Source organism: Natator depressus, chromosome 6, assembly GCF_965152275.1.
Source record: "Natator depressus isolate rNatDep1 chromosome 6, rNatDep2.hap1, whole genome shotgun sequence".
NCBI lineage: Eukaryota > Metazoa > Chordata > Testudines > Cheloniidae > Natator > Natator depressus.
This window is the reverse complement of record NC_134239.1, coordinates 100,711,234-100,730,805: the sequence shown is the minus strand read 5'-3', so window position 1 is coordinate 100,730,805 and position 19,572 is coordinate 100,711,234. Positions and strand designations below refer to the sequence as shown.

The 19,572-nt window shown below is 46.6% G+C and overlaps 1 protein-coding gene across 2 annotated transcripts in view; it reads left to right on the top strand.

Moving 5' to 3' along the window:
- The window catches only part of RPS6KA5 (ribosomal protein S6 kinase A5), a 198,707-nt gene that overhangs the window by 117,485 nt on the left and 61,650 nt on the right, over positions 1–19,572 (top strand). For both annotated transcript variants that reach the window (XM_074956117.1, XM_074956118.1), the window contains exon 8: positions 9,536–9,686. In XM_074956117.1, the coding sequence (XP_074812218.1) occupies positions 9,536–9,686 (151 nt within the window). The remainder of the gene's footprint in view (positions 1–9,535; positions 9,687–19,572) is intronic.

Here is a 19,572-nt window from a genome sequence, read left to right as displayed (position 1 = left end):
TCCTGGTCCCTGGGTTTTCCCTTCCACAGGGACCCCATCTATTTCAGTCACCTCTTTCCTAATGTTGTCGTAACTTGGGTCTTCAGCCTGGTCCCGTCCAAAATTTCCTCTCCCGGGACTAAACTGCCCGAGATCTAGGGGGCCAGTCTCTGTTGCCTCTACTGGTTCAGAGGAGTTGGAGTGGGGGGTCAGACTCAGGTGCTTCTTCCTCCTGGGCGGCCTCCTTTTCAGCTGCTTGGGTCCGCCTACCTACGAGAGCGACCCTCTGGCTTTGGGTCAGTATTTGTTTTCCCAAGGCCTTAGCTGCCCTTCTTTCCCTTTTCGTCTTTCTACCCTATCTGGGAGTGGAGAACAAATCTGGGGATATTTCAGAGAAGATTGGGGGTTGACAGTGTACTGTGGATGCCTCATTACTTTCAGGGTTCCCCTCTTTCTCCAATCCCCCTACTGGGAGCAAGTCTCCAAACCCTGGGAAGTTCCTCCCTATGAGCACCGGGTATTGGAGTTTAGGGACTACACCTGCTGCTACCTCAGTAGTGTTCCCTTGGGTCTCGATTTTTACTGGGATGGTGGGGTAATAACTAACTGTCCCATGGACGCATGTTATCCCCGTACGTTCAGCCTGCAGCAGCTGACTATGCTTCATGAGGTTCCCTGAGATAAGCGTGATAGCACTCCCCGAATCAACCAGTGCTGTGGTCTCTACCCCGTTTAGTTTCACTGGTCTGGTGTATATATGTGGGGTTAGTGAGACCCCCACAAGGTGGATTAGGGAGCATGGGTCTGCCCAGTTCCCCAGGTTACACTGCATAGGCTTCTTGGCATTGGGGCACAGTGCAGCTATGTGTCCCCATTGCCCGCAGGCGTAACATCTGTATGGGGCCCTAGGCATTCCCCCGTCTCTTGGTTTGGGCAGTCTAACATCACAATCCTCTTCCCACTCCATGCTCCGACTCTTTGTGGCCTCTGGTGGGCCTTCAGCCCCTCTCTTTTTCCACCTGGGCCTGCCTCGTGGCCCAGTCATCTGAGCTCTAGGGCTTGGTGCTGCTAGTTTAACCCGGGGTGTCTCTTCCTTAACTGGTCAGGTCAGCTCCCTCGCTGTCCTTCGCCTCTCTACCAGTGCGACAACCTCGTCATAAGTGGCGGGTTCGTTCTGGTTTATCCAGGCGTGAAGGTCTGGTGGTAGTCCCCTCATATATTGGACGATGACCAGAACCTCTTGCATCTCTTCTGGACTCTGGGACTCAGTTCGCAACCACTTTCGTGTGAGATGGATGAGGTCATATAATTGGGACCGCAGGGTTTTGTTTTCCTGATACCACCTCTCGTGATACTGCTGGGCCCGCACTGCGGTCGTTACTCCAGATCTGGCCAGGATCTCTGCTTTCAGCTGGGGGTAGTCTGCCACAGTCTCTTCAGACAGATCATAGTAGGCCTTCTGGGACTCCCCATGCAGGAATGGGGCGAGGATGCCAGACAACTGATCTTGAGGCCAAGCCTCCTGTCGGGCTGTCCTCTCAAAGGCTAGGAGGTATGCCTCTGTCATCCTCCCCCATCATTTTCTGCAGGCAATTGCTGGCCCGTATGATCCGCGTCCCATCATGTCCATGGTTCATCTCTGTTAGGGCCTTCACTTGGTTTACTAGTTCCTGCAACATAGCACGGTTTTGAGCGGCCTGGTCCATCAGCAAGTGATTAGTCTCATGCTGCAGCCGTACTGCCTCCTGTTGGGCGGCTGACTGGACACGGGTAGCCTCCTGCTGGGCAGCTGTGGCTTGTATCAGTGCCCGCACTATGTCTTCCATTGTAGTAAAAAAAAATATATAAACCTGCTCCTTTTTTTTTTTTTAACACCCTCCTTCTTCCGCCACACTGTAGCACACCAATATCCCACCTTTCACACCAGCTGTGACAAAGTTCTTCCTCTACTTTGGTGGGTCCTGCGCTTATTGGCGGATTTGCTTGCCTCAGAGATTCATGGCAGCCCTCAGTTTGGCCACTTTCATGGCTCAAATCTGCCGTTCACTCAGATAACCTCATCACTGGCCAGCATGGGGAAAAAGAGAAGAACAATCCCTGAAGTCTTTGCTGATCCACCATGTAGGTCGGGTAACAGCCCAGAGACCTCCCCGGAACCCACAGTCCGGGTCAACTCCTCCTGTGTCTGAGGAGTTGGGAGGTTTGGGGAGAACCCGGGCCCGCCCTCTACTCCGTGTTCCAGCCCAGGGCCCTGTGGATCGCAGCTGTCTAGAGTGCCTCCTGTAATAGCTGCGTGACAGCTACAACTCCCTGGGCTACTTCCCCATGGCCTCCTCCCAACACCTTCTTTATCTTCACCACAGGACCTTCCTCCTGGTGTCTGATAATGCTTGTACTCCTCAGTCCTCCAGCAGCACGTCCTCTCACTCCCTGCTCCTTACGCGCCCCCCTACTAACTGATGGGAGGTCCTTTTTAAACCAGGTGTCCTGAATAGCCTGCCTGCCATAATTGATTGTAGAAAGTTCTTAATTGGCTCCAGGTGTCTTGATTAGCTTGCCTGTCTTAATTGGTTCTAGCAGATTCCTGATTGCTCTGGAGCAGCCCCTGCTCTGGTCACTCAGGGAACAGAAAACTATTCATCCAGTGACCAGTATTTTTGCCTTCTACCAGACTCCTGTACCCCACTAGTCTTGGTCTGTCACTGGACTTATTACAACCTTGCAAATGTTGCACCACTGGAGAATTATTGCTTATTCTACAAGGGCCCAGGTGGCCCAGGCCACCTTCCTTGGTAGTATTCCCATTATGGACATATGCAGAATAGCAACATTGTAGTCCAGTGACATGTTTGTGCAGCACTATGTCATTTTTGAAGGGTCCAAAGCAGACCTCTAACTTTGGAAACACCTATTCTTTGATCCTTGTTTAAATTATTTCCAAGTTCCCACCACCATGGGACCATTTCTGGGAATCACCTAAGTGGAAAATGAAAAAATATATATATTCCATCCTGAGCCAAATATGGCATGTTATGGGGTAGGATGCATGTGAGGGACAGGTGTCTGCTATGCCATCCAACCATCACGTTTTAGGACTTCTGTGAGGTCTTTTACGTCCTACTTGCATTGGGTCAAAGTCAAAGATGATTCTCACAGGGAAGTTGGTAAGCATTTGGAGCAGATAACAATAGCACCTTAGAAAGCGTTGTGTGACTGTTTGAGAGTGTGTCCCTGTTTTAGTTTGAAAACTGATCTCTTAATTTCACTTACGTACATATCATTTGATGTTTTTAATCATTCAGAGATGCTTCATCTGAATGATATCCAACTTCTTTTCAATCTTGGTAGTGAGGGGACGTGTGTCAGTCACATATGTCAGAATGCTGAACACCAAAGCACTCTACATATCCTCAGCTTCGTCTCTCTAATTATCAGGGTGTTCAGTTTGCGAGAAACATTCTTAACGAGGTGTCCCATAACTGATGATGGTTTTTCAGTGTGGGCTTCAAGTTCTTTCTTGATGCTGTTCATATTATTGACAACTCAGCCAAGATAGGTGATGTTGCCAATAATCATGAGTGGGTGGTTGCCCACTTATATGCTAGGCCCCACAGCATGTTTGAAATCGCTGAATGGAAGAACTTTGGTTTTACCACCCCCCCGCCCCAATTAATTTTCATTTCCAAACTTTTAAGTGCTTCACTTTGCAACCTTAATTTTCTTTGAAGGTAGTTTTTGTATGATGATTTCCTAGTTTTTTGTGGTAATGGTTTGTTTTAAGAAAAAAGCAGTATTTTAAAATCCAAATGATAACCTCAGCCTACATAAATCATTCATTTCCCACATGCTTCTGTATGTTCAAACTATTTAAAATTACAAAGTAAAGCAACCATATCTGTCAAAAACACAATACATCTTTCAAAATATTCTAAAATATATAAAAAAAAAACTGCAACCATCCGCAAACCCAGCTAACACTCCTTATCCCCAATTAATCAAACGCAGACAAACGGCACACATACTATATGGAAAGGAAAATCAAATCTGTACTGCACTGCATACTCAAAGAACATCATGCCATTTTACACTTCTCTGTCATTCGCAAAAAGAAAAGGAGTACTTATGGCACCTTAGAGACTAATAAATTTATTTGAGCACAAGCTTTCGTGAGCTACAGCATCGGATGCATCCAATGAAGTGAGCTGTAGCTCATGAAAACTTATGCTCAAATAAATTTGTTAGTCTCTAAGCTGTCACAAGTACTCCTTTTCTTTTTGCGAATACAGACTAACACGGCTGCTACTCTGAAACCTGTTCTCTGTCATTATAATTCATCCTAACACTTTACTCACTGTAATTGAATGGCTCTGGTATCTTCAAATCTCATTCCCTGAATACTCACTTACCCCTGGTCCTTTACACCCATTCTCTCTGTTCCTCCATTCCACTCTCTTGTGGGTGCTCCATCTCCTTACATTATTTTTTATAGGTGCTCCGCCCCCCACTAAACTAATGTTCTGTCCATACTGATACCTCTCACCTCCCTAATTTCCTCTCCAAGGGGGTCTGGTCCCCATTATTCTGTCTCCTAGTTTCAGACATGGATACCTGCTCCTTCCTGCACATTTCTGCATGAACTTAGTTCTGCATTTCCCGAAAGTTTTCTTTCCCAAATTTCTCTTTCCCTATCTGATGGCACTATCTCCTCCCCTCCTTTCTTTTTTTAATTTATTTTTCTTTTCATTTTTCATATTTTTTCATAATTTAAACACACATTTGTTTTTTGAAAAACCCAAACGTTATAGAATAATGTAACAAAGATGGAAAATGTTTGTTCCTAATGTTTGATGGCAAAATTGAGGTTCCATTTATGTTGGAATTTGCATAGTATATTCTCCAGTATACAGCCTGAAATAGACTTTTCTGCTCATTTTGCTTGGTGCAGCGGAAGTTGGATTAATAACAAGAAAACCACAATTAAAGTGCGACCCCAATCGATTTGGGGAAAATTACAATCTGGGGAATAAATTTTCATCCCAACTAGTCTTCTCCAGTAAGAAGCAACCAAATTCACAGCTAGCAGGCCTGACCTCCAAGCGAATGTGAAATAACAGTTTTTTAAAAAATCAATTCTAATCAAGTTGTTTCCTGCAGGAACGTAGTAGAATTTCTTTTTGTGCATGATTGTTCGTTCTTAACAATTTTCTCGTGTGGTACTTTTTGGTTTAATATTTTAATACCTAGTTGTCCATTATTCATTGTTCTCCACAGTAGTGGAGTCATACTCAATCTCTGGATCATAATGACCCTTCAGACTTCAGTCCCTTCATTTTAGGACTGTGCTTTCTTTCACTCTGACTCCTGGATTAGATTCAGTGGCTCTTGAGATGTTCTTCAATGCTTACATTAATGTCCTCTGCAGCTGTTCACGTATTTAATCTGTCATCCTCTAAATTTTGAGGAAACTTAACCCTTTGTATTCACTACCCTTCATCTAATAAGCAATCTGATGCTTCAGTAACAATCTTCACAGGTCAATATTAAGAGTTATTGTAGCTGTTGGTCCCAGGATATTAGAGAAATAATGTGGTGAGGTAATATCTTTTATTGGGCCAACTTCTGTTGCTGAGAGAGACAAGCTTGTCCAAGAAAAAATATTACCTCACCCACTTTGTTTCACAAATGAAGGGAACAGATGGCAGAACATTCAAACCAAGTGTTAATGTGAATGTATACAATATGTAATCTGAATATATGTATTCATGTGTGATATATAAAAATATGCACAGGCGTACTCTCTTTCATATATAAAAACATGCAGACACTTAACATTGGGGAAGATGCTCCACCAGATCATTATTTTATTTTTATATTTTATATTATATTTTTATTATACCAGCTTCAATACTACAATTACCAGTTATTAAACCAATTAACAGTTATAATACCAATTACAAACGACTAGTTAGAATGCTTGTGGAGTAAACCAAGTATTAGTTACCAAACCACCAATTAGAATACCACTTTTTCCAATTAGCATACCAATGTCAACACCAATTTGTAAAATAAATAAAATATTATAAAATGTCAAAATCAAGCATTTTTATGTTTTATCAAAACAAAGTATTTCAATTGACCTGAAACAAAAAAAATTTGGACATGTCATTTTACAGGAATTTTTGATATTTTGACATTTTGGTTTGAGTTGGAACTAGCTTTTTTTACCCCCTCTCAAAACATCAGTGTTTTCTGCAAAATGGAAATTCTGTGTTTTGACCAGTGCTAGTTATACAATATCTGCTGTTGAGGTAATTTAGAGGAAAAGTTAAAAGGTCAATAGGGAGCAATTCCCTTATCACATATTGTGTTATACCTGTATCTTGCCTGAAACCATAATTCTTCTTTGAGTTCTGGCTCATGTTGATTCCATTCTAGGTGTGTGCACGCCCATGTGCACAGTTGTCAGAATTTTTTGCCTTCGCAGTATCTGTAGGGCTGGCTGTGGTGCCCTCTGGAGTGCTGCAATTGTGCACTGGTATAGGAGGTGCCACCAGCCCTACGCTGTCTCCGTTCCTTCTTCCTGCCTGTAATGTTTAGTTGGATCACCTTCCTCTTGCTTTGCAAGTGTGATAGCGGTTCTTACAGCCTATTAACTGTCGTCTTTGTACATCGTTGTCAAATAGTTAGTCATTAAGTTTTAAGTGTGTGTTTAGTTAGAGTCCCATCAGGGACTTTGCCCCGAGGCGAAAGCATGCCCATTTCATCCTGCGACAGGCCTATGCCTGTTAGTGACTCCCACAGCAGCTGCTTGAAGTGCTTGGGAGAGTCGCGCATAAAGGAGAAGTGCAGAATTTGTAAAAAAAACAAAACAAAAAAGAAAAAAAAACCTTTCGTCCCAGGACTCAGAAAGAGCGGGACATCTGCTTAAAGGCCCTCCTCACTGAGGGCCGCACTTCGCCCGGCATTGGAGCTCTCCCACTCTGGTTCTGCGCCCAGCACCTCTGTGTTGATGCGGAGCTCTCTGCCAGCACCATTTCCCCCTTGCCAGTGTCCAAAATAACCTCAGACCATTGGGTGCTCAGTATATCATCTTTGGGCTACACCCTGCAGTTCTCAGCCACCCCCTCTTACCCCGTCCCTCTTCCACGAGGAGCTCCTTGTTAAGGAGGTGGAAAACCTCCTGCAGCTGGGGGCAGCAGAGGAGGCCCTCGGGAAATGAGGGGAAAAGGGTTCTTCTCCCAATCTTTCCTAATCCCAAAAGGAAAAAGGGGCCTCAGACCGATTCTGGACCTGCGATGCTTTAACAAATATTTCAAGAAGTTGAAGTTTTGCATGGTCTCCCTGGCATCCATCATCCCCACCCTGGATCCAGGATACTGGCACGCCACCCTCGGCTTGAAGGACGCATACCTTCATATCTCCATTTTCCAAGGGCACGGATGGTTCTCCATTTTGTGGTGGGCCAGCGCCATTTCCAATTCATGTGCTACCCTTTAGACTCTCATCGGCCCCAAGAGTGTTCACAAAGTGCATGGCACCAGTAGCTGCTTACCTGAGGCGTCAAGGTGTTCAGGTTTATCCGTACCTCAATGATTGGTTCATCAAGGGAAGATCACGGGATCACGTGCAGGGGAGCCTCGATCTGGTACATTCCACCTGTCTTGATCTGGGTCTGTTAATAAACAAAAAGAAATAGACTCTGATACTGGTGCAACGGCTATAATTTACAGGGGCGGTCCTCAACTCCACTTGGGCCAGAGTTTTCCTCCCAGACGCCCATTTCCGAGCAATGGCCAGCCTGATCTTGCATGTGAGGGCCAACACTCTTACCACCACTCACAAGTGCTCGAGATTTTTAGGCCACATGGCAGCCTGTACTTACATGGTACAGCACGCACGGCTCCATCTCAGACCCCCTGCAAGCATGGCTAGCGTTGGTCTACATCCGCAACAGGATGAGCTAGACTGTGTGGTCAGGGTGCTGGACAACATACGGTTGGCACTGAAATGGTGGTGGGTCCCTGGATCGGTGTTGGAGGGATTCCCCTTTGCGTTCCCCTCCCTGTCTGATGACACTGGTCTCCAATGCCTTAGACCTGGGGTGCGGAGCTCACCTGGGCAATCTTAGCATGCAAGGTTGTTGGTTGCGAGATGATCGCTCCCTCTACTTAAATGTCAGAGAGCTCAGAGTGGTTCACTTGGTCTGCTAGGCTTTCCTGCCTCATCTGAGGGGCAGGGTGGTAAAGATCCTGATGGACAACACCAATGTGATGTTTTACATCAACAAACAAGGCAGAGCCCTGTCATCAGCCCTTTGCCAAGGAGCTCCCTCGGGGGGGAACTTCTGTGTGTAGCATGCCATTTGTCTAGTGACCGAACACCTCCCCGGGCCAAGAACATGTTGGCAGATCACCTCAGCAAGACTTCATCTTGCCACGAGTGGTCACTCCATCCGGAGGTGGTCAGCGTGATCTTCCAGAGGTGGGGAACTCCCCAGGTGGACTGCCTGCATCCGGTTTTGCTACAAACAGGTGAAAGTGCCACCGCCGGCGATCGTAACTGCCCATTCAACCAAGGCACAAGCCTCATCGGCAACCTTCCTGGCCCAGGTGCTGATTCAAGATGTCTGCAGGGCCACTACCTGGTTGGCCACCCACACGTTTACATCCCACTGTGCAATCACCCAGTAAACCCAGGACAGTGCTTGCTTCGGTAGAGAAGTGTTGGAAGCTCCACGCCCGTGAACTCTGAGCCCACCTCCCGGGATAATGCTTGTAAGTCACCTAGAATGGAATTGACATGAGCAAGCACTTGAGGAAGAAAAAACGGTTACCTACCTTTTGTAACTGTTGCTCTTCAAGATGTTTTGCTCATGTCCATTCCATTACCCACTCTCCTACACCTCTGTTGGAGTTGCCTTAAAAGCCTAGGGCCGGCGGCACCTCATATACTGGCACATGAGCATGGCACTCCAGAGGGCACCACAGCCAGCCCGACAGATACCACTAAGGCAAAAAATTCTGACAACTGTGCGTGTGGACACACACACACACTTAGAATGGAATGGACATGAGCAACACATCTCAAAGAACACATTACAAAAGGTAGGTAACTGGGTTTTTTTGTGCTGTAGTCCTTTCATGGAAAACTTTTTGTCTCCAATTTGAGCCTATAATTGTCATTCCCCAGACATCCTCTTTTGTTTTAAAAACAACTTTAATCATTATTACTACTTTGGCCAGATGAGTTTTTGACTTGAAAGATGTCTTCACCAGTAATTTGATCAGGTAGTCCATCTGAGGAGTTTTATTGCATTCATTGGCTTTCATATTTCTTCCCAAGCTAGTTACTCCTAAAGTCATATTGTCCAGGTTAGTGTATAGTGTATTGCACAGAGAACAAATGAAATAAGCTCACATACAAGAATACTGTATGTGAAAAGAGTGACAAGAATCTGTACATTTCTTATTGTAGAACTATCCAATATATGCATAGTAGTTGTCTTTTTGTTTTAATACCATAATGAAATGTTAAGTAATTAACATTTTTTCTACAGGAGAATATTAAAAAGTGAACCTCCATATCCCCAAGAAATGAGTGCTTTAGCTAAAGATGTAATTCAGCGTCTTTTGGTGAAAGATCCCAAGAAAAGGCTGGGCTGTGGTCCAGGTGGTGCTGGTGAAATCAGACAACATCCCTTCTTCCAGGTGAAAGAAATAAAATTCTTCCTAAATTATTCTTCTGTCCCTTCACCTCCTTTGGAAATCTGAATCAAACCAGTTCCAATTTTTCTATCATGAGTCCTGATTCAGCAATATAGTGTAGCACCTGCATAACTTTAACTGTATGAATAGTTGCATTGAAGTCAAAAAGAGTGCTCATGTGCTTAAATGTATGCACATGCTGAAGTGTCTTATTTAATCAATACCTTTATGTTTACTTCAGTTTTTTAAATACTATTGTTAAATAAAACAAAGGGACACAGCTTGCAGTGTTGTAAACTAATCAGATTTCTTTGCTCCTAATACCTTAAACTATTAAAAATGAAAGACTGTTTTAAATCATTTTACTTTTCACTATTTATGCTGTCTGTTTTTTACATTTTTCTTAGCTTGGATAATTGAAATGGAAACTGGATTAATACATTTTATATTTAGTCAGTTTCAGATTTCAGTGCATCTGTGTTTGGGTTGCAAATATTGAAAGAGAATGTGTTTGTGTAAAAACAGCTATACAGCTGTTTCCATTGGGATTAAAAAAACAAAAACCTGGAAACATTCCTTTTAATCTTAAACATAATAAAAAAATTATTTTTAGAAAATCTCAATTTTAAACCAAATTTGAATTGTCAGTTATTCCTTTAAAATTAACTATTCTTTTTAACAGGTTTCAGAGTAGCAGCCATGTTAGTCTGTATTCGCAAAAAGAAAAGGAGTACTTGTGGCACCTTAGAGACTAACCAATTTATTTGAGCATAAGCTTTCGTGAGCTACAGCTCACTTCATCGGATGCATTCCTTTTTAAATAGGGATAAATTTTAGTGCTGAGGAAAATCAGGGACTAATGGCACAAGTTAGGTTGGGAAACTATTATTAAAATTTTCCTTAAAAGCTCTATCTTGACTTTCAATACATCCAATATTACAGTCACTTAAAACATCCAGTTCCTTCTTATTCCTTTGAATTTCCTGTTTTCATACTGTGCAGGATAAAAAGGCACTGACAAATAATTTTATGAAATCATCTTCTGCTTTTCATTCTTTGATGTTCGTGTTTGAAGATACATTTTTCTGCTGAGAGTGTTGCATATTCCATTAAACAAGTATTGAATGGAGCAGGAATTAACAGCAATTTTCTGTTAACAACTGCAATCATGGCCTCTAGTTCTGACAATATGTTTTCGTTCAAGAATCCTCAGGTATGAATCTGTCACAGATCTCTGTGTAAAAGTTAGTTAGTTGTTAAGTGTTGCCATAGGAAAGGAAAGACAAAACATTGAGTTTTTTTTTCTGATCTAACTTATAAAATTGTGACTATTGTCTATTTTTTTTATTAGAAATGGAGAGAGTGTGATTTTAAAAAATGAAACACTATTTAGAATTTTGTGGCTTGTTTTCACTCATGTTATAGGAGACAGTTTGTGCCTAAACAGTAGGTATGTTCTTTTAAGGAAATTAAGCATAAGTTTGAGCAAACCTTTTCTTCGTCTTTAAGCAATTGTACACAGATTCCATTCTTGGTATGCATACACTTCATGCACACAAGATCCCATCCTTTTTGAATAGGAGTGTCCTTTAGGGCTGTGCCTGTGTCCTGAGAGCTGTGTGACCACCAGGAGGGTATAAGGGATGGACTGGTCTCAACAGCCTCAATTCCTTCCTGCCACTCATGGCTGTGAGACTGAACCCTATCGTGCCCATGTCTTTTCAACGTGCAAGAAATGTATTAGTTATTGTTGTTCTACTTGCTATTCAGCAGTTGTCAGCGCGTCCATTGTTTTTTTTTAAAAAAAGAAAGAAATTTAGATAGAAGTTGCCAGTCGAAACATTGATAGGGTTTCTGTCCCCTCCCTTCTCTCCCTCCCCCACGCTCATTACAGGGTTACATTCCCACCCCATACCTGAGGCCAAAATGACCAAAGACTGATGTCCAGGAATCAAGATCTGCCCCTCCTGAGTGACAGCAATGCCCATCAGCTATGGTCATGCAAACTGCCTTCCACACTTAGTTGAGGGGCAGCTGTCTGAATGTTGTTTGGTGTGCAAGACTTTCTCAGATTGCACCCTGAAAGCTAGATATGGCAGATGAAGATACATCTCCTTGAGACTGTGATGAAATGTTGTAATACCCAGGCAAGCCCGCCGTGAGACCACATCCTCGTGGCCAGTCTCACTTCTCTAGTGCCCCTGGGAGCGTTGTTGGACCCAGGCAAACTCTCTGAGAGACCGCATCCTCCTGGCCAGTCTTACTCCTCCAGTGCTCCTATGAGCCTTAATGTCACACTGAGCTGGAAGGACACTTAGAAATCTTGCTTTTCAGCAGATTCAGCTTTGACACAGGATAGGCAACAAGGAGCTCCATGATAGAGACCAGGGAAAGTGCTGATCTCCCTCCTCATCTAAGAGGAAGAAGTCCTCTCCTTAAGTTTCAACTCATCAGAGCCTTAAGACTGAACCTTGCCTAAGTGCAAAGGCAAAAACAGCACCAATGGTCGCTTCCCAGAATAAGCATTGCACTTTCCCCAGTACCACTCAAGCAGCTGACCCTGCACTGGCACTGTACAGCAGTACTAGACAACCTGGCATTTGTTGTTTGTGACCATGCCGACCAGAAGGTACACAGGTGGTTGAGGAAGGAGTAGGAACAGTGTCCAAGAAGCGGCAAAAGAAACAACACGGCTCATCAGCACTGACCAAGGAGGGGAAGGGGGTTTTGTGTACTAGACAACCTGGCACCAAGGAAACGGATGCCAAACTTGTGGATACCAAGCAAGCCCGCTGACATGGGGGCACAAAAGGGGCAATTGCCCAGGGGCCCGGGTGATTTTAAAGGTCCTGAGGGCCGCTGCCATGAGCCCCGTGTCCTTTTAAATCGCCCGGGTGGGACGCAGGGCTCCTAGGCACGCGCACACGTGTGCCTGCTCCAAGCCCCCGCTCCGAGGCCCGCGGGCTGGCGCGATTGGCCAGCATGGGCAGTGCCCCTCCCCTTCCCTCCCCCCCAGGGATGGCTCTGGCCCTGGGGCCTAGAATTTCTGTCGGCGGGCCTGATACGAAGCATCACAAGGCTGAAGAAATCGAGAGAGAGTTCTTTACCAGCACACATGGGCTCATTAGCACTGATGTACTTGTTGGCACCGGCAAACTTAGTGGTAAGACTAGTAGTGGAGTCCCTGATCTTAGACAGACTCTGAGAGGCCAGGTCCATCTCACAGTCAGTAAAAACCAGCCATAGACCTAACCAGACAGGACTCACTTGGAGGGCTATTCCTCACCTATTGAAGAAGACGTTGCCTTTTCACCTTTCTCAGGTGATTGCAGCAGACCATCTTTACCAGAATACAAAGATGGCCCAGTGGGACATGGACAGTCAGTCCAGGGAAGAGTCCATAAGAGGCAATCACATGTTGCCAGGCTCCTCTAGAGAACCACCAAGCTGGTGTCCATCCATTATAAGTAGCATCAGTGATGCATTTGGTCAACTTCTTGAGAAAGGACTATTCTCAGTAAGTGCCAAATCAGGAAACACTTAACTGACAATGGACTTTGGGAGATGCCAGTCCACATCTGAGCTTCCTGGGAACGTTCAAACTAACATGTAAACAATGGCATCAGCCTGCAAAAAGGTGAATCATTGCTGGAAATGTGACTTGCCCAGGTGGCTACAGACTCCATCTTGTTGCTGTGACTTTGCACAGAAGAACAAAGGGTTTCTGCCCACAAGAGAGAGAATATAAAAGGCCCTGGAAGCCTCTCCATTTTGTCTTCAGCTGGCTCAAGAGATGAACTCTCTGCCCCAAAGAGATGCCTGAAAGAAACTGGAACAAAGGTCTGTAACTACAGGCGTATGCGTGATTGCTGGACCCAGGCTATAAGCCACAACCTTGGTCTGAAGAGGATTGAGCCCAGACTAGGAGGGAGTCTAGTCTGTGAAAGAAGCTTATTGGGACATCTCTGAGGGTGACACTTACCTATATTCAGTTTCATACTGTATTAGGCTTAGACTTGTGTGTTTTGTTTTATTTTGCTTGGTAACTTACTTTGTTCTGTCTATTATTACTTGGAACCACTTAAATCCTACTTTTTATATTTAGTAAAATCACTTTTGCTTATTAATTAACCCAGAGTAAGTAATTGCTCCCCCAGGTATTAAACAGCTGTGCATATCTCTCTATCAGTGTTATAGAGGGTAGATAATTTATGAGTTTACCCTGTATAAGCTTTATACAGAATAAAATGGATTCATTTGGGGTTTAGGCTCCCAGAAAGACTGAATACTGGCTGCTGGGAACATCCCTGTTAACTGAGAAACCTCTGGGCTAAGTGAATCTTAGTTTCTGTGCACTGCAGGGGGGCATGGCCCAACCTCTTGGTTTGTGCTGTAGCTGACTGAAATGTGTAACTCAGCAAGACGGGAGTCGAGAGAAGCCTTCTCTGGCAGGGGGGTTTGCTCTCAGTGGTATCCCAACACATCTAGTTGACAGTCTTGAGGGAGTTTCTGTGACTGAACTTATCACAGATACCTCTTGTGGAGAACTAGTATTTCACACTTGGTAATGCATCTCTCTTTACTGGGGAGGTTTAGAGTTTCAGAGCAAACGTTTGAATACTACTTTTATAACATGGGCTGTAGATATTATAAGTTGGATTAGTGCATGCAGCAACTCACAAGCATTTCATAAAGTCTAAACACATTTTTATAAATCTAATACTTATTTTAACTCTAATAACACACAGGGTGAGCCAGACTGGTTTCCAGCTATATATGTGTCAGTGTACACTTGAGCCCTAGGGGCCTTGGCATGAGCTGATACCTGATCTCCCAGTGTCACACCTTGAGCATTCAGAGGGAAGGCTTCTACTCCCATTATTACTTGATCACAATGAAGAGATGTTGGTGGAGACCCATTCTAGACCTTCGATGTCTCAATGCCTTCATTTGTCATTTCAAGTTCAGGATGGTCACCTAGTCTCTATCATCCCCTCACTGGATCCTATGGACTTGTTCATGTCCCTTGGCCTGCATGATGCCTACTTCCACAGCTCAATACTCCTAGCACACAGAAAATTTCTGCAATTATTGGTAGGGACATCCCAGGGTGGATTGATTTAAATCAGCTATTTAGAATCAATCACTAATTAGAAAACCTTGATTTAAATAACCTATTTTTCTTCTTCAAGAGATGTCCCTATGGATGCTCCACTCCAGGTGTTGGTGTGTCCCTGCGCCTTCGCTTGGAGATTTTGACAGCAGTATTTGTACTGGTCGTGCATGTGCAGAGCCTGCCCCATGCGCTGAGTGTGCCTTAATAGTACATGTGCGCCACTGGTCTCCTCAGTATCTTCTCTACCGTCCCCGGCCTGAGACAGAGCTCAGCAGACTCATTAGAGAATTTCTTCTCTCCCTTGTTCAACTTTTTTTCCCCTCTTAGCTTACCAGTAATAGAATATCAGGGTTGGAAGGGACCTCAGGAGGTCATCTACTCCAACCCCCTGCTCAAAGCAGGACCAATCCCCAATTTTTGCCCCAGATCCCTAAATGGCCCCCTCAAGGATTGAACTCACAAGCCTGGGTTTAGCAGGCCAATTCTCAAACCACTGAACGATCTCTCCCCCCCAAGAGTCTTTCCTCTTGTCTGGGGAGAACACACACAAAGGGACAAGCTGCATGTCCCTGGTGAATATGTAGCCTGCGTAGAGCCCTATTCAACAGCTCTCTGTAGTAGATTGACTTGGAATGAGAATGTCTCTGCAGGTGGGATGAACAGTGTTCTTATAGATTCATAGATACTAAGGTCAGAAGGGACCATTATGATCATCTAGTCTGACCTCCTGCACAACGCAGGCCACAGAATCTCACCCACCCACTCCTGCGAAAAACCTCTCACCTATGTCTGAGCTATTGAAGTCCTGAAATCGTGGTTTAAAGGCTTCAAGGAGCAGAGAATCCTCCAGCAAGTGACCCTTGCCCCATGCTACAGAGGAAGGTGAAAAACCTCCAGGGCCTCTTCCAATCTTCCCTGGAGGAAAATTCCTTCCCGACCCCAAATATGGCGATCAGCTAAACCCTGAGCATATGGGCAAGATTCACCAGCCAGATACCCAGGAAAGAATTTTCTGTAGTAATTCAGATCCCACCCCATCTAACATTCCATCACAGGCCATTGGGCCTATTTACCATGAATATTTAAAGATCAGTTAATTACCAAAATCATGTTATCCCATCATACCATCTCCTCCATAAACTTATCGAGTTTAATCTTAAAGCCAGATAGGTCTTTTGCCCCCACTGCTTCCCTTGGAAGGCTGTTCCAAAACTTAATAGTTAGATACCCTTTCCCCCCAAAAAACAGCAACAACAACAACAAAAGTGTTTGTTCCTGTCAGCGCAGCTGCTTCCGACATGCCTGGCTCTCCAGATTTTAAGCACTGCTCTAACTGTAGTGATGCCATCCCTCTTTGTGATGGCCAGTCTAAATGTATTAAATGTTTGGGGGAGTCCCACATCCTCCCAAAATGTGCCCAATGCAGCAAGTTGAAATCCAGGGCACGCAAAGACAGGAAGCTGCGGTTAAAACTGTTCCTGCTGCAAAAATCTCTCGGACCAGCCTCAGACCCGGACTCCGACCACACTGTACACCGCAGCCCCCCCCCACTTCAAAGATACAAAAGAAAACTTCAAAAAACCATCACTCTCTCTCACCCGCAAAGGGTATTCACAGGGACAAGACTCCTCTGGGTACTGCGTCCCTCCCTGCGCTCCCCCGGCTGAGTATCTTTGATGCACTGGGCTCCTCTGGTTGTATTGGAAAACCCGGGAAGTGGGCGGGCGCAAGCCCCCCCACTGCTAAAGGCCCCTCCCCCAGCCTAGCGGGAGGGACCACTGGACCCAGGGACCAACTGATTACGGGGGACAACTAATGAAAAACAGGGATCGGAGTGAAGGTCAGAGGTTCAAAACGAGGATACTGGATGGGGACACCGAGCAGAGAACCCCGGACAGTGCCCACTGCTCCTCAAAGTTGTCAAGGGAGCCAGCGGCCGCTGCCCAGTGGAACTCTGCCCGAATGCATGAAACTAGGGAGGAACAGAAATAGGCCCCGCAGTCGCAGAGTACCCCTTCGTCCAACAGCCTCCTCCTGGTATTATAGATGGAGACTTTGGCCAGAGCCAAGAGGAGGTTGACGAGGAGGTCTTGCGACTTTGTGGGGCCACGGATAGGGTGTGCAAAGAGGAACAAGTGTGGGGAAAAGTGCAGCCAGAACCTCAACAAGAGGTTCTGGAGGAGCCGGAATAGGGGCTGCAACCTGGCGCATTCGAGATAGGCGTGCACCAGGTTCTCCCTCACTCCGCAAAAGGGGCAGGCCTCAGGTATAGGGGTGAACCGCGCCAGGTGCATGCCCATGCTCATGGCTCCATGAAGGAGCCACCAACTAATGTCCCTCTGGGCTCCTCTGGTGCTGCGTGAAACGTGCCTGTGGCTGCGGTGGTTGCACTAACCTCCGGTGCCGAGGCTTCAGGCTTCCAGTTCTCTGCCTCTCACATGGCACCGTTCGGCACCACAATGGAAGCAGTACCGATGCATACTAGCCTGCCTGAACCCCTGCAGGTTCCTCTCACTCTCCCGGCACCATCAGCCTTTGAGCTAGCCGCAGTGACAGAACGCTCAGGACAGGGGCGGCAGGTTTGTATAATTTTTGGTGGTACCCAGAACCCGCCCCTGCCCAAGGCTCTGGGAGGGAGTTTGGGTGGGGGAGGAGGGCTGGGGCAGGGGATTGGGGTGCAGGGTGCAGGCTCTGGGAGGGAGTTTGGGGATGGGAGGGGGTGCAGGGGTGAGAGCTGTGATTGCAGATGAGGGGTTGCGGTGTGGGAGAGGCTCAGGGTGAGAGTAGGAGTGTGGGGGGTGAGGGCTTTGTCTGCGGCTGGGGGGTGTGGGGTGTTAGAGAGGATCAGGGCTGGGGCAGAGGATTGGAATGCAGGGGGATGAGGGCTCTGGCTAGGACTGGGGATAAGGTGTTTAGGGTGTTGGAGGGGCTCAGGGCTAGGGTAGAGGGTTGAGGGTGTGTGTGGGGGGGTGAAAGCTCTGGCTGGGGGTGTGGGCTCGGGGGGGGCAAGGCTGGGGATGAGTTTGGGGTGCAGGCAGGCTGCTCCGGGACATGGGCCAGAGAGGAGGACTCCCCCCAGCCCTTTCCCTGCTGGCAGCAGCGAGCTCTGGGGGAGGAGCCCCCTTTTCCCGCCCCCCCACCCAGCAGTACACTCACCCCCACCGCTGTCACTGCATGTCCTCCTAGGGCCTCTCTCAGGTCCAGGAATCTCCCTTGCCTCTCCCATGGTGGGTGCCGGGGGGTGCTGTGTGCGCCTCCTCCTCTGCTGTTGCCCCTGACTGTAGCCTCAGTGGGGGTTAGGGATGGGGCTGCCTCCTTGCCCAGCATGGGGCAAGTGACTGTGGGTTGCGGGGGGGCCCTGTGCTGGTGGAGGGTCCCACCGAAAAAGGGAATGGTCTGAGGTGGAAGGGCAGGCTCAGAGTCAGTCTGCCCTTGCAGTCGAGATGGGGGGCACTAGGCCCCTGCGGCAGCAGTTGCTGCAGGGAGGCAGCATGGAGCTGCATGGCAGAGGCAGGGATGCTCTGCTCCTGTGCGTGGGGGCCGCAAGGGGAGACCAGGGGACACTCGTACAAGGCGCAGGGGGGCGGCAGGTGGGGCCGAGGGGGACACCCAGCTCCAAATATTGGTGGAGCTGGGCCCTTGGGCTCTGAATATTGCTGGTGTCAAGGCACCACGTGGAGATATAACTCGCTGCGTATGGCTCAGGACACTGTTGCAGAGGAATCCCTCCTCACAACAAATTCCTCTCACTCAGCCCTCCCGTCACAGAGGCACTGCAGCACCGCAGTTCACACACTCAAGGGACCTCCTGGTGTCACCTATCTTGCAGTCACCCCTACTTAACACCTACTTCTCAGGCAAGGTCCACACAGCTTTTCTCCGGGCTGCAGGGAGAATTTTCACCTTATCGGATCTCCCATCCACAGTACCCAATCAAGAGATGTCATAGAAAAGCTGCCTTGTTCTACTGCAAGGGTCCTGCCGCATGGTGCGTGAACCCTTGAATGGCACCATCCATGCCCTTCCCACCACAGTGGCAATATTGGGCTCCATGGCCTCCTTATATTCGGGACCACACTTGTTATACCGATGCAACCAGGCGTGAGACCTGCTCGGTACCACCAGCTGACGACCCTGCCACTGACTCCAGATACCAGGCAGCCCTGTCACAACAGCAAGAGCAAACACGGCCTGCCTCTAACCTGGTAGAACCAGTTTTTCTGCCTGATGAAGCATTGCTTCCTCCTCCCACAATGTCTTTGGACGACTTCTCAAAATTTCAAGACCTGATTAAAAGAGTTGCCAGTGAGCTACGAATTAACCTGTAGGAAGTCTCTGAACAGCAGTATGAGCTAACCGACATTCTGCAGCCCTCTTCTTCTTCTTCTAGAATTGCATTACCTATCAACGCAGCCCTTTTAGAACCTACCAAAGCCATTTGGCAAACTCCGGCTGCAAGCCTGCCTACCTGTAAGCGAGTGGACTGGAAGTACTTTTTTCCTTCCAAGGGCTCGGAATTCCTTTTTACTCACCCAGTGCCAAACTCACTGGTAGTAGATGCAGTTAACCAAAAGAACGAACACCAGATTCCCCACTCCACCCCTTCCGACAAGGACAGTAAGCGATTAGATCTGCTCGGACATAAGGTATATGCTTCTTCCATGTTGCAATTTCTCATTGCTAATTATACAGCCATTCTAGCAAAATATGACCACCAAAATTACAATAAATTCATGGACTTTATTGATCACATTCCAGAAGAAAAGAAACAAC